This window comes from Panicum hallii, chromosome 7, assembly GCF_002211085.1.
Source record: "Panicum hallii strain FIL2 chromosome 7, PHallii_v3.1, whole genome shotgun sequence".
NCBI classification, from domain to species: Eukaryota; Viridiplantae; Streptophyta; class Magnoliopsida; order Poales; family Poaceae; genus Panicum; species Panicum hallii.
The window spans coordinates 31,114,334-31,129,205 of NC_038048.1; the positions used below are offsets into that span (position 1 = coordinate 31,114,334).

A 14,872-nucleotide genomic window follows, 5' to 3' on the forward strand; every position below is an offset into this window, starting at 1 on the left:
ATTGTGCAAGTTAATACACTGCTAAATTATATGATATACAGAAAGATTCTCTCCATTTATTTCTTTGATTTGATCCTTCCTGTACGAATCTCTCTTTATCTCCTTCATTAAGGCACACTTCTTTTTCCAGGGTGTCACAAGTAGCTGTAATCTACAACATTTATTTCGTACCAAATGAATTTTGTTTTTCTAGGTAATGTTTAATGGAGTTTACCATGCTACCGTTTTACCTACAAGATTACTAAGAATGCATGTTTGGTTTGGGAACCGGATTGATTGGGTGAGATCATCTCATCTCTGTTTCTGGATAAGATGATCCCACTTCATGTTTAGGGATTGTAGGAGATAGAGGGGGATTTAGACCTGGAGGAGATAAAGGGGTATTCAGACCTACAGGAGATTTAATCCCTCTAAACATCTAAACATTCTCCAATCATTTTTAATCCCCTTCAAACTGAGCAACCCCACCCCCCCCCCCCCCCACAACCAAAAAAATCCCCTTGGAAAGGGGGTTAACCAAAAAAGCCTTTTAAGAGGACAGATCCATCCTACTATTTTACAAGGTAGGAGAAAATGAGCTCAATGGGATGGATGGCATTTTCCGGACCTGATTTCTAACCCGAACAAAAAGCATCCACCCACCGCCACCCTAGTCTATATATAGCCGCCCACCACGCTAGCGCCTCTTATACCATCCTCACCTACACTTATCCTAGCCTGCTAGTTGCCAACCTCACTAACCTGATGCTTGCAGCCACACTCAGGCCCACCCTTTCTTGCACTTGCACTTGCCCTCCTTACTTATCCCATTATATGCTAGCTATCAAGCTTGCTAGGGCTCCCCACAGCCACGCTCGTGCACACGTGAGAGAGTAGGAGGGATACCAATTTGCCTTTAATAAGTTTGACGTCTCCATATCCTCTTCTTTTAGCTGGTGGATCTACCCAGCATCTAGAGGTAATATTCCCCTCTATGGATGGATCCTTCCCACTTGTGCCCAAATCAAACACACCAAAAGTGGGCAGTCCCATCCCACATCCCACTAATTGACGCACGCTAACATTTCCTAGTAGTTTATTTGTAACTTGCCAATGGTTTTTAGTATGTTTCAATAACTAAATATCAAAATGTGGGCAATAAGTTTGTCGGTGATCGATAAAATATTTTGAGATGATACAAACAATAATAGATAAATTGTTAGCGTTTTAGAAGAGATGTTAAAAGTCGGTAAAACTATTGAGAACTGTTGGGGAAGTATATCACGCTGGAGGACCACATGCATTATATTAGATGGATGGTTGATATGTGAGAACAAGTCCACAGTCATTTGCATGACATGTGGTATAATTTGATTAGAGGGGATGGGTCGTTGATTAATTATTTTGGATCTAAAACTTGAAATGACTAATAACTTGATTAGAGAGGGTTGTTCGGTTTGAAGGGGATTGAAGAGGGTTAGGAGGGACTAAATGCCCAATAAGTTAAAGTCCCCCTTAATCCACTTACAAAATTAAATCTTCTAGGCATTATCTTCCTCATATTAATCATCGGTAACTATTGTAACCAGGCCCTACTGGCCACAACCGATACACAAAAGGAAACTATTTTCCTAAAATGAAATTCAGTATCTTGCATCTCGCACGACTCATGGAAATCTCATTTTAAATTTGGCATATTGCGTTTCTGGTCTTTATATATGTGCTGTGAATATGCGATAAACCTAGGCAGAAAACAAGGAGCTAAAGGCTGACGATCGCACCCCAATCTTATCCTGCATATCAAGGTCGTCAAGGATTTTACAAATTCAAATCCCCAACTGCTCGCCTGTTAAATTATGTTAAAACCCCGGTCAAACTCTTGGTGCTCAAGCATTCACACGGCTATACAATCACAAACGCGCACGGCCCAACTGCAGACGCATACGCTCTTGAGCTCTCTACTCCACGAGCCTCCGTCGGAAGAGGACGCGACACATTCAGTTCAGATCACGGTCATGGCATCCGGTGGGAGCCCAGCCACCACCATGCGCGCTGTCCAGTACAGCGGCTACGGTGGCGGAAGTGCGGCGCTCAAGGTCACACGCTCACACTCTCGTTAATTATTTGCTTTAATTTCAACTTTCGGTCTGTTTGGATTGGATGATTCTTTTGGTATGATTTCTTGGCAAAAACGTCGGCAGCTCCCAGATTCACGAATTCTGAATCGAGCCAAGCATATTCCTTGTTGTTTCATTTCGACTTTCCAGCCAAACCTGTTAGTATTGCAATTTTATATTTGAGTATCCATTGCAAAAAAAAATGAAGATGGAGTATGCACGTCAATCAGTATTGCATTATTATTAGATGGTTTGCTTCTTAGAAATGAACACCACGATATGCACGGGGTATTGGGGTTAGGCATGCATGTGAAGGCAAAGGAGTTGACCTCACAAGATTAGGTGCAATGTGGGGCCTCTTGTTCAAATATGGGTACAACTATCTTAGGAGGTTCTTTTATTTGTGCAAAGCTGAGTTAGTTAGGTGACTTTTGCAACTCCGCCTGGTCAAATTTGAATACGTATGTTATTAGTTTTCCTACGACAAAAATAGCTAGAAGTACTGTGTTGAAGTTCGTCTCCTTTTTACTTCAGTATGTGCAAGTTCCTGTTCCTTCACTGAAGAAAGATGAAGTACTTGTCAAAGTTAAAGCAGCAAGCATAAACCAAGGTGATATGTGGATTCAGAAAGGGTTCTTCCGTCCCTTTCTCCCCAAATTTCCGTTTATTCCAGGTATTCGTACCTTCATCTCTGAGCACGTGCTTCATTTGACCTCTTGCAACTCACATGCTATCCATGTAGTTCGTATCAAGGGAATGAATCATAATTTGCTACAAATCGCGCAAATAATTGGACTCATCAAGAGTTCGAAACCAAATTTAGCACTCTCTGCTCTGCACATGTAAAACAGGAACTGACGTCGCTGGGGAGATTGTTGAGGTTGGTTCTGCAGTGCGTGAGTTCAAGCCTGGCGACACTGTTGTGTCCAAACTAAACTTCTGGGTAATTAAGTGCCAACAGCGTTCAGATCATTATAAGTCCTTTCACCCCAACTTTGTATAAACCTATCATCATTTTGACTTTGGAGTGCTGACAGACAATCCCTAATAATGGCAGAAAGCCGGCGGCCTTGCTGAATACGTAGCGGCATCCGAGGGCAATACGGTGGCCTTACCCACTGGAGTATCTGCCGCTGACGCTGCAGGCTTCCCCATGGCTGGCCTCACTGCTCTCCAAGGCGTCAAGACCATCGGCACCAAGTTCGACGGCAGGGACACCGGCGCCAACATCCTGATCACCGCGGCCTCCAGCGGCGTCGGCACGTACGCCGTCCAGCTCGCCAAGCTCGGGAACCACCACGTCACGGCCACCTGCGGCGCTCGCAACCTGGAGCTCGTGAGCAGCCTCGGCGCTGATGAGGTCCTCGACTACATGACCCCGGAAGGAGCGGCACTAATGAACTCGTTGGGGAAGAAGTACGACTACGTCATCAACATCGCGAAGGCCAGCAGGTGGTCCGTGTTGAAGACGACCCTGAGTGGCCAAGGCAGGGTCGTCGACGTTGCTCCCAACCTGGGCAACATCGTCGCGTCCTTTACGACATTGTTCGCCAGGAGGAAGCTGTCGTTGCTGAATCAGTCCCTGGGGAAGGAGGACCTGAGGTTCTTGCTGGAGCTAATGGAGGAAGGCAAGCTCAGGACAGTTGTCGACTCGCGGCATCCATTCGAGAAGGCGGCAGAGGCTTGGGAGAAGGTCTTTAGCTGCCATGCGACTGGGAAGGTCATCGTCGATATGTGAATCTTCTTGTTTGCTTCAGGGATTGTGCTGTTGTCGTTGTTAGGTACATTGCCGTGAGTACTATTACGTAATTGGGCCGCTACTGCTGTGACCGGTGTTCCTTCTTTGGTTGAAATCATTCCTCTTTTCGCTTTGTTTGGATGGGGGCCCAATTGAATCAATATTTGTGGTCCAGTTATTTAGTTCAACTTATCGAATTTTTTTTAAAAAAGGGTTAAAAAGAAATTTAAATTCAAAAAAAGGGTGCCGGTTTGGGAAATTTCGAAAAATGGGTACCTCCCGCCCAATGAAAGGGCGGGATGAGGCATCCCGCCCATCCAACGGGCGGGGGGTCGGCGGGGGGAGGAAATCCTCTTCGCAGGGGCCTTTTTGCGAAAAGTCAGGCGACATCCCGCCCTTCCAACGGGCGGGATGTCCTCCGAGGGGCCTCCCGCCCGTTGGGAGGGCGGGACGTGGGCCTCCCGCCCGTTGGGGGCATCCCGCCCCCCCAACGGGCGGGAGGCCCACGTCCCGCCCTCCCAACGGGCGGGATGTCCCCCCCCACTATTTAAGCCCCCACCCACCCCCTAATTCTCATAAAATTCATCAAAAATCAGAAAAAAGAAAAGGAGGAGAGGAGAGGAAGAGAGGAGCGAAGCGGCGAAGCCCTGTCCACACGTCGGTTTGGAGGTATTATAATCGTATAATTATTAATTATTTTTACGAATATTTGTTAGGGTAGTTATACGTAGAATTAAGTATTTTCAATAGTTTTTAGAAATATTTGTTAGGATAGTTCTATTTTAAATAGTTTTGAGTATTTTAATAGTTGGTAGATATATTTCTTAGGCTAGTTATATTTTAAATAGTTTTTATAATTGCAGTAGTTTTTAGATATATTTTTTAGGGTAGTTATATTTCGAATAGGTTTCGGTATTTTGAATAGCTTTTAGAAATATTTCTTAGGGTAGTTATATTTTGAATAGTTTTTATAATTGCAGTAGTTTTTAGATATATTTTTTAGGGTAGTTATATTTCGAATAGGTTTCGGTATTTTGAATAGCTTTTAGAAATATTTCTTAGGGTAGTTATATTTTGAATAGTTTTTATAATTGCAGTGGTTTTTAGATATATTTTTTAGGGTAGTTATATGTCGATAGGTTTCGGTATTTTGAATAGCTTTTAGAAATATTTCTTAGGGTAGTTATATTTTGAATAGTTTTTATAATTGCAGTGGTTTTAGATATATTTCTTAGGGTAGTTATATTTTAAATAGTTTTTATAATTGCAGTAGTTTTTAGATATATTTTTTAGGGTAGTTATATTTCGAATAGGTTTCAGTATTTTGAATAGCTTTTACAAATATTTGTTAGGTTAGTTCTATTATAAATAGTTATAGTATTTTCAATTGTTCGTAGGAATGTGTCTTACGGTACTTATATTTTTCATGCAGATATGGCGCAGACACCAGAGCTCCTTGACGCGCACATCGATGAACGGCACAGGTCGTACCTGGCTGCGGTGGAGGGGCAGGAGCTTCACGAGTTGCGCCCTCGTGTAGCAAAGGAGTTGTTGCACCTGGACGACCGCTGGCTTGACAGGTGATACTTTATATTTTTTTTACGAAACTAATGTATAGCGTGTAAGATAATTGTAACCATAATGCAAAATATACAGGTTACGTGAGGCTGGTTTGCTGCCACTCGCACGTATGCTTCAGGCCGGCGACGGTCAAGACGGTGGCGCGAAGAAGCGGATGCAGCTGGACCGCTCTCTACTTGCAGCGTTGGCGGACAGGTGGCGTCCGGAGACGCACACGTTCCACTTGCCGTGCGGGGAGATGGCCCCCACGTTGCAGGACGTGTCGTACCTGCTCGGGCTTCCCATTGCGGGTGAAGCTGTTGGCCCGGTTGCCGTGCCACCTTTCTGGAGGGTGGAGCTGCAGGAGCGGTTTGGTCCCGCGAACCCGCCACTTGTTGTGAACGTACCTGATTTGCCCGGCCCCGCCAAGAGTTGGGTAATACAATTTAGGGTACGTCCAGTTATTTTTTATTTAATTTAATTGAATCATATGTGAGTACCTCTAAGTTTTGAACAAATATATTACAGGCTCAGGATCTGCACCCTCTGGCTGGGCAGTACGAGGTGTCACGATACCTGGAGGCGTATCTGTTATGGTTGTTCGGCTGGACTCTTTTCTGCAACTCTACCGGCAATTACGTGGACAAGGTGCTCATGCAATACGCGCGCGCGATTGCGGATGCGGAGCCGGGCCAGGTACCTGGGTGGAGCTGGGGATCGGCAGTGCTTGCTGCGACGTACCGAGGTCTTTGCCAGGCCTGTTTGAAGACGGAGAGGACTGCCGTCATCACAGGCTGCCCACTTCTGCTGCAGCTATGGTCGTACGAGCGATTCGCCATAGCGCGTCCCCTAATCAGCGAAGAGCCTTATCCACCCGAGATGTACGGGATGTGGGACGAGGATAGCCCCACGATGGGTTCGCTTTGGACCGATCGACGGGTAAGTTCTTTTAAGCTCTTTAATTTACTGTTATACGTTTCTGTATACGAGGAGTACCGATGCAGTTGTGTAATTTTTTCAGATGAGCTGGGCACATCGGCAGGTCCGAAAAGCATACCCTCAGTTCGTGTCCGAATTTGATCGGATGCGGCCACAGGATGTCATCTGGACACCGTACACCGCTGCGGCTATCCAGACACGTGCGCCGCATGGGTTGTCTTCCCTCTGCACGCGTGACGAGGAGTACTGGCTGACAAAGGCGAACCTAGTGTTCGATATTCTCGTCGAGCCGTACTGCGTCGAGCGTGTGATGAGACAGTTCGGGCGACGACAGCAGTTTCCTCTCGTACCTCGAGCGTTCCAGGCCGTGCCGCGCAACGTACACGAGTAAGTTTGTGATAACACGTTTTGTATGACTTATATATTCATTATCGTAAAGCAATATTGAATTTCAAATGTTCGCAACAGATATTCGCGCAGGGGATATCATGCCAACGAGGTGAACTGGGTCGTCAAGATGCAGGAGTACGTGCAAGGGTGGCTAGACGCACCTGACGATGTGTGGGACGAGCCGCAGCCACACACAGAGGCGTCTTACAGCGCATACCTCCGCTGGTACCTCCTTCGTACGCGTCCGTACGTCACTCGTTCACATATTCATGACGCGGAGGATCAGCACCAGCCGACCATTTCTGACACGTATCCCTCGTACCGTGATCAGGACCAGCGTGGCGCGGTACGTGTTTCGCAACTTGAATTATTAAATATTTTTTCTAAAATATCGATACCAATAGTAATCTACATCCCATTACGTATGCAGATCGATCTGATCAACTTCGCGGAGGTCGAAGCTACATCTCAGATCACGTTGATTGAACGTGGAGTGCGTATACCGGAGGCACAGTACAAGGACAGCTTCCGTAAGATTCAAGACAGCTTGACGCGAGCGTTACATGCACTGACGTGTCGCGGCAGAGACGACGTGGGGACCTCCAGTTCATCTCATGCGTCCGCCCACGTGTACACAGCTGGCCCGTCGACCTCTACAGCACCGCACGCAGCGTCCAGCGGTACTGCCGCTAGTTCAAGCTGTAAGTTCTTCATAATTGCCATTTCAATCACCTATGATTTACACGACTAATTTCATTTCTTTTTGTAGTCATGCACTCGACGGCAATGGGACCTCCTCCTGCAAGAATGGAGCCTCAGACGTTTGGCGCCTATGCTCCAGGACCGTCTCTCCCGTCAGGCTCGAGGCCAGCTGCACCGTACTCTTATGGCTATGCTCAGCATGCATGGTCGACGGGAGCTCCTGCATACGGCGGTCCATTCGGTGTGCCGGACTGGGACGCCTGGGAGGGCGGCTCCGCCACTTGGTCAGAGCTGGTGGGCGGCGGCGCCGAGCCTGACATCATTGGCCCATCCCAGACATATGACGCTCCAGGTGCACAGTCCCAGGATGACCCCTTCACACCTGCACCTCCTCCGCCTCGTCCTCACCGTGCTCCAGATGCGTTTACGTACTCGGAGGACCACATACGCCGACGGCCTAGGACTAGGGGCGGGAGGCCCAAGAGAGCGCGAGGTCCGGGACATGCGGAGTAGATACTCTTGATTTGGTGAACTTTTTATATTTGAACTGTTTTTGTATGATACTATTTTCTTTTTAATCGGTTGATCTATCGTACTGTCGTAATATTCGGATTCTACGTTGCAAAACGTTATCGTTTAACCATCTTCATACGAATTTTAGATAGAGCAATCTTCTTCGTAAAATTGAATTAAAATTTTATATGTACACAAAAGAATATGGCGAATCAATATTGCATTTGAAAACAGTCTCAATTTCAAATAGATTGTAAATCATAAATTCCAAAGGAAAATAAAAAAAAATGGCTCTAAACATCCCGCCCACTGGCCGGGCGGGATGCCTCCCGCCCTCTGGCCGGGCGGGATGCTCCCTCAGGGACCCGTTCGCGAATAAGAAAAGTTTCTTATTCGCGAAGGGGCCCTCGGGGGGGCCTGGAAAAATTTTTTTGAGGGTCCCGCCCGCTGGTTGGGCGGGATGTCCCCGGCCCCACACCTCCCGCCCGATGATCGGGCGGGAGGCACCCATTTTTCAAATTTTTCTCAACCGGCACCCCTTTTTGGAATTTTAATTTTTTTTAAACCCTTTTTTAAAAAAAACTCCAACTTATCGGTGCTATGTCCTGCACAGGGCCCAGATTAAGTCCATTAACTAATGAAAGCCCAATATCAGTGACAGCCTTCAACTACTGCCTCAAAAAAAATGTGACAGTCAAATCTTCCTTGTAGAATATTGTCGACAAGAAAAACTAGCAGTGACATGCCATCGGCAACACAACAGAGAAGATGGCTCCAAAATAGGACACTGCCATGTGGACCCTGCCTGCACATATGGATACAATGTGAAACATTTTTTATCCTACCTCCATATCAAAATATGCATCCCGGCAAACAGATGTGATATATATGGATCTGGATGAGTTGGGCTTAAAATGGTATACTCTCTCCGTTTCAAATTGTAGATCGTTTTGATAAATAAAAATATATAAATTTTACAATGTACCTAGATATACGCTTTGTCTCTAGATTTGTCAAAACGATCAATATTTTAGAATGGAGGGAATAATTAGCAAGTTTACAGATCTAAATGTACATTTTAAATTTTAATAGCTTGGCGACCTGGGTCAGCGCCTATTGAGAATCTGCTTAACCAAATGGCACTCAGCATGTATTGTTGTCACCTGTTTATATTTTCCTCATGCCACGAGGTCACCGACAATAATCAACACACATTCATTAGTAACCATACCGAACTTCTTTGTGTCCAGACGACTGAACAATGCAAAATTCTGAACTTCCGGCCTGATAAGTCTAGAGAAATGACGAAATTGTAGGTTCACTACGGACTGGCATTTTTCTCAGCCGTGAACATTGCTCAGATTACCAACCATACTACAATCTCATCAATCAGAAAGTCCATATTATCAAGTCAATGTGATTTCCAATCGTATTTAATTGAGAAAAGATACCAAACTAAAGTGAACATGTCGGTTCCATGATTGGGTGAAACAGTAATAGTAGTAGTGGGCCGGTTGTCGTTGCGCTGCGCATAGTGTTTCTTTGGCCCATCCACGGATACCGCACTATGTAAGAAAGGTACAAATTAAAGAAGATATAGACGTGGAATTGAAACACGTCTCTAATATGATATCAGAGACGGGCGTGCACGAGGCATGTCTATAATATGTTTGCTGCTAACACGAGTAGAGAAAACGCATCTTTGATGTAGCAACGTAGGAGCCACGTCTCTGATAATGGGAGCGCAGTTGCTAAGAGACGCCACATGAGAAAACGCATCTTCAATCAATTCTCTCGGACCCAAAAAATTTATAAGATTCAGTTAACTGTGACACCATCTCGGTACATATCTCCTCCGGTCCTCCCTGCTGTCCATACGACTCTGTCTCGCCTCTCTCCCTCAATAATCTGTATCGTCTCGTCGGCAGCGACTTCGCCTCCCTTCTCCCTGCCGTCCCTGCAGCACCCATCTCACATCTCGCTCCTCGCACTCTCGATTCCTTCCACTCGACCCCACGTCCCCACCTCATCCTAAGCAGGGAAGCGTCGAGAGCACTACCCCTAATCCTAACCATGGCGAATGCTGCCTCTGTGCTATCGTCGTCCGGGCTCTCCTCATTGCTGGGCGACAGGAGTGGGGATGCACCGCCGCAGCGCGCCCCCGCGTGCCGGCTCCAACCCGCTCCTCATCATCAACGACTGCTTCAGCGTCGTCATGGCCCCACCGCACTCACCTCATTCTGATACATGTAAGCTGCACTTGCTGAAGCTCTTCCATTTATGCACATGCTTATATGGTACCACATGGTCGTTATTTGCCCAGTGAACTCTGTAGGTACCATGATATGCTATTAGTGTGTTTTGATGGCTATAAGCCCTTAACTGATTTAGAGTGTTAATACTTTTGTTCCGCTGTTAAAAGAAATCATTACTACAATGCTTATCCTACTTATTCCATTAGTTGATTGTCTATTTCCCTGAAATGATTAATTTCTTCATTTGCTTGCATGCACATCGGCATTGTCTCGCCTCACTATCAAAATAGGTGTAAGGTGGGCAAGGCAAGAATTCTAGTTCCCTGTAAAAATCAAAATGGTATGTGATGCGTGACTCTTTGTCCTAGTTCTTGTTGCTTGTTCTTGTAAAATTACAGTTAAGATATCTGTATTTTGTTACTTCTTGCTTAGTTAAACTGATAGAATTTCCTCGCAGCTTGCCTGAGTGGCTTCTAGTTAAACTGAATCTGCTCTAGTTAAACTGACCACAGCTAGCCAGAGAGAGGACATGGCCAGCAAGGTGTGCCTCATTCTTCTTACGCTCCTCAGCATCAGTGTCGTCGCCGGCAGGATGGGATGAATATGCAACGTACGCTTGCAGCCAAGAGTCATGTGTCATCACCGGCGATCGACGCAGTGGCAGCTGTTATTGACAAGGCTGAAGGTCTGGAGGATGCCGTGGCGCCACGCCAAGACTACACATCGCGCGCGCTATCATCTGAAGACTGCCGCAAGCACATTTCAGCGTTTTACGGCCCAGCCCACGTGTCTTTTTCATCCTCCGTCTCGCTGTCCCCACCCCCCTTCTCCTTCATGTTGTAGCCGGGGCTTCGGCGTTTGGGGTCCTGGGTTGCCAGGTGGGTTTGTCTCCGGCGTGACTGGCTATAGAAGGAGGTCGGCGGCGGCAAGGTAGCGGGCGGTGGTGGTGGGTTGTGGACGGGGCGGCGCAACAACGGACACCGCCAGCCGCGGGTTGTGGAGGACAACCAGTGACCTGTGGAAGCGGTAGGGGAGCACGGCAAGCTTCTCAACGGCATTGCTGACGGAGCTCGGTGGCGGTGGAAGCCGCTGGAGATGAGGAGGACGGCGGCATGGGGGGTGGGGGCCAGCAGCGGATTCGGCGGCTCCGCGGCCGGAGACGAAGAGGACGGCAGCGCGGGGGCGAAAAGGATGCCGCAACGTTGGGCTGTTTTGTCATGGGCCGTGGAAGATTCTTCAGGTGATACAACTCACTTATGTCACGTTCGGTGATATATAATCATGCCCGTGGCGCCGGAGCTCATAGTGGACCTGTACACGTTCCCGCTGGCGTGGTTCAAGGGACGTCAATGCTGAAACCTGTAAGAGCGGCCTGCATAGACTTGTGCCTAGGGGTGGTAGACTTGTGCCTAGGGGTGGCAAAGGGTCTTAAATTTCAGCCTAGATAATTTAAGGGTCAGGCTATAATCTTATACAATTTTAAACTTAAACTATATAAAGGTCAAGTTGGATTGTGAAGAGAGCACTAGGGATCATGATCCGTTACCACCCCTAGCTGTGCCCGGCACTTGCTGGTGCTGGCTGAACAAGCTGAACGAGCCGTCCAAGTATCCTCGAGCACTTCATGATCATGTGATGTCTGTTCCTGTCTTTGCCTCTCTTTGACGGGCGGCTGGGGCTCGGCACCGGCGGGACGGGCGGCCGGAGCTCGGGCTTGGCACACCAGCCCACGGAGGGCTGCTAGAGCTCGGTTCACGCGGCGCGGTTAGGCAGGAGCTCAAGCGTGCAACGCAGCTAGGTAGAGGAGACGGGGCGTCGTGGCATGAGGAGCAGAGCAGGCGCAGGCGCGTGGGAGAGACAAAGAAGAGGCGGTTGGTGGGGTCCACGGATGGGGAGACCTCCTCATTTTAGGGGCTCAAGTAGAGCGCTTGCTGGAGTCAGTTTTTTAGTCCACCGTCTAAATTTAGAGTACGGGTTTTGATAGAGGATCTGCTAGAGTTGCTCTTAGACCCCTTGGGAACAAAGAAAAAATTGGAGGGGTTTTAGAAGATTGGAATCCTGTAGGAAACTTTGCTACATAACCCTTTGAAATAAATGATTGAGATCCTATAGATCCTGTAAAATTCCAAGGAAATGGCTAGTTACATGGAGATTTTGAAGGAATTCTACAAAGAGGTTGAACCTCGTGAGAAGTTTTCATTTTTCATTTATAATATGGAAAGTTCCGGCCTTGATCATTCACATGTGAATGACTACAGACAAGTGAGAAGTTTTCTTTGTGTCACTCTCTCTTACAAAATTCATGTATTTCTCCTAAGCTCCATCTAAACGTTCAAATTTTGCAGTTTCCTATGTTTTTTTTCAATCCATGGAGTCAAGATATTAGCAAGTTTAATTTCTACATTTTTTCTATTCCTGCGTTTCTAGAATTCTGGGTTCTAAAGGGGACCTTAGTGTGCGAGAATGAATGGATGTAATAATGAAGACGTGATTATGCCCTGATATCGTTGTCAACTTTCTTTTTGTCCATGGGTAGGAGAGCCATTACATACGTATATAGTTGTCTTCCTTAATTCTATTGTCTATTTGTTCTTGTATCTAGATTCTACAAGAATTTTGAACACCCTTCGATGCTTGTTCAGTTGTTCTATTAAAATGGACTTCCCCTGAAATGGAAAAAGATGAATACAATGCCCAGACCTATTTCATGACATTTATTAAAAGCTGGCCTTGCATTGCCTGGTTGGTGTATTTATGAAAGTCAATCACCCTTTCTACATTAGAGCATTAAAACAAGGCCCTAGAGTGCAGTATCTATAATGAGCAACGTAGAGAATATTTCAGTTTATGCTATAGAAATGCCAAATCGATCCAATTGCAGCAGAGGCATAGTAGATATTAGGAATGGAAGATATTGGGAGTGTATGTCATGCCTGTTTCGGTTGGTTTTGTTCAGCTGTGTGTACTCGTTCTCAGGCTGAGAATTACCTTGTCTCACTCCATGGTGTTTGCAAGACTGCTCCCCCGATCCTTGTTTTCTGCATGTCCCGTCACTCAAAGTCTACTAAGTTATCTAGTCTAGAGGATTGCTAGCATCAAACACCATGGTTACTTTAGAGTACCGTAGCAAAATCCTTCAAGTTATTTGAAGTCCGCCCCGCCTTGAAAAAACTGAAGCTTAGAAACAGATGCTCGGGTGCCTCAGTAGTTCACCGGACCAGTTTAATTTCGCCGAAGCCTTTAGCCTCTATGCAAAATCATGCGGCATCAGTGCTTCATGTAGCGTGGCTTTGGCCATAAGTTGTCGGTCAGCGGAAACCAACCAATCCAGTAAAGCCTCTTTAGTTAAGGCTGGGGAATCATTAAAGCATATATACCTAACCAAGACTGGAGTTTATTATGGACATTCATATGGGTGAAGGCCCACCATTGTAGTTTAGATGCTGACTGTTGCTCGATATTAAATCATATATTAATGCACATCTTTGCAAATGGGGATGCACAAACAAATACTTAATCAGTGATTGAGAGCCAAGATGATACAGCAGGACAGAATGAACAGTGATTACGAATGTTTTGTAGGAACCTGGATAATAATGCTCCTGAGTTCTGACCCAAGAGCAATAGTACACATTTTTGAAGAAAACGTGTGACCAAGAAAAGTATTGAATGGAGATTGAGAGCTGTTCGTGACGCTGTGAAACTATCAGTTTCAATTCACCACAGATAGATTTGCTTTTCCAGCTGGGAATAAATCGCTTTGACCCCAGGATCTCCACGGCCCCCTCTTGTTCAACAAACAAAATAGTTTTCTTAAATGACTACTATTTACTTTCTCGAGCTTGAGAGGTGTCTTGAGCATTCTATGCTGGTTCCTTTAAAGCGGTTGGCCTTCCCTGAAATAAAAAAAAAATACATCTAAGCCCATTACATGGTATTTTTATTGAAAGCAATGCACCGGTTAGTCGGTCATCTGTTTTGTGACCAAGTGAATTCCTTTCGTAGGTTGGAAGGATAAATACAAAGCGCTAGTAGCCAGAGTGAAGCATGTATGTAAAATCAACAATGCCGGCGCGTAGCTAGGGATACCAACGGTATTTTATGGGTCAACTAAATAATTATGATGTAATGCCATTCTAGTTTATTTCTTCTCCAAAATTAATTATGCATAATAGGATTCTACGATGCAATCCAATAATACAAAATAAATATAACTTGCATCTCTACGCACAGCTGATATGTTGGATCTATGAAGCGCCATAGAATTCAGACCGCTGAAATGATACTAGGTATTAGGCATGGAAGATATTGGGAGTTTTTTTTATGTCCCATCTGTTGGGCTATCGTACGGGTACGTAGGGAATGTATGTTCCCTCTTACCATGTCGTGTGGGAAGTTAGTGTGTTGATCCTTGTATTGTCCACATCTCATCCGAGAGTGATGTCCACGCCGTGAATTTGTGCTGCACCGGAATTGTTAGTGGATCAGTTAGTCACTAATCGCCGAAAGATGCAAAAACGTGCATGTACATGTCGGCTCCATCATTGGCGGCAAAAATAAAACGTACTCGTGCGATTAATCTACACACCTGCATGAATCGACTTGTTTGTTCTATTTGGCCCGTGTATGGGCACAGACAAATGCCAAAAGCCACCAGGCTTCCATGTCCAGTTGATAAG

General features: G+C 46.0%; 1 protein-coding gene across 1 annotated transcript; it reads left to right on the forward strand.

Annotated features, from left to right (window-relative positions):
- The first annotated feature begins 1,973 nt into the window (after window positions 1-1,973).
- On the forward strand, window positions 1,974-3,967 carry LOC112901316 (quinone-oxidoreductase QR1, chloroplastic-like). Its single transcript, XM_025970202.1, has 4 exons — window positions 1,974-2,075; window positions 2,631-2,769; window positions 2,948-3,039; window positions 3,154-3,967. Exons 1-4 carry the CDS (start codon window positions 1,995-1,997, stop codon window positions 3,832-3,834), a joined length of 993 nt encoding a protein of 330 aa, XP_025825987.1. The 5' UTR covers window positions 1,974-1,994; the 3' UTR covers window positions 3,835-3,967.
- The last annotated feature ends 10,905 nt before the right edge of the window (window positions 3,968-14,872 follow it).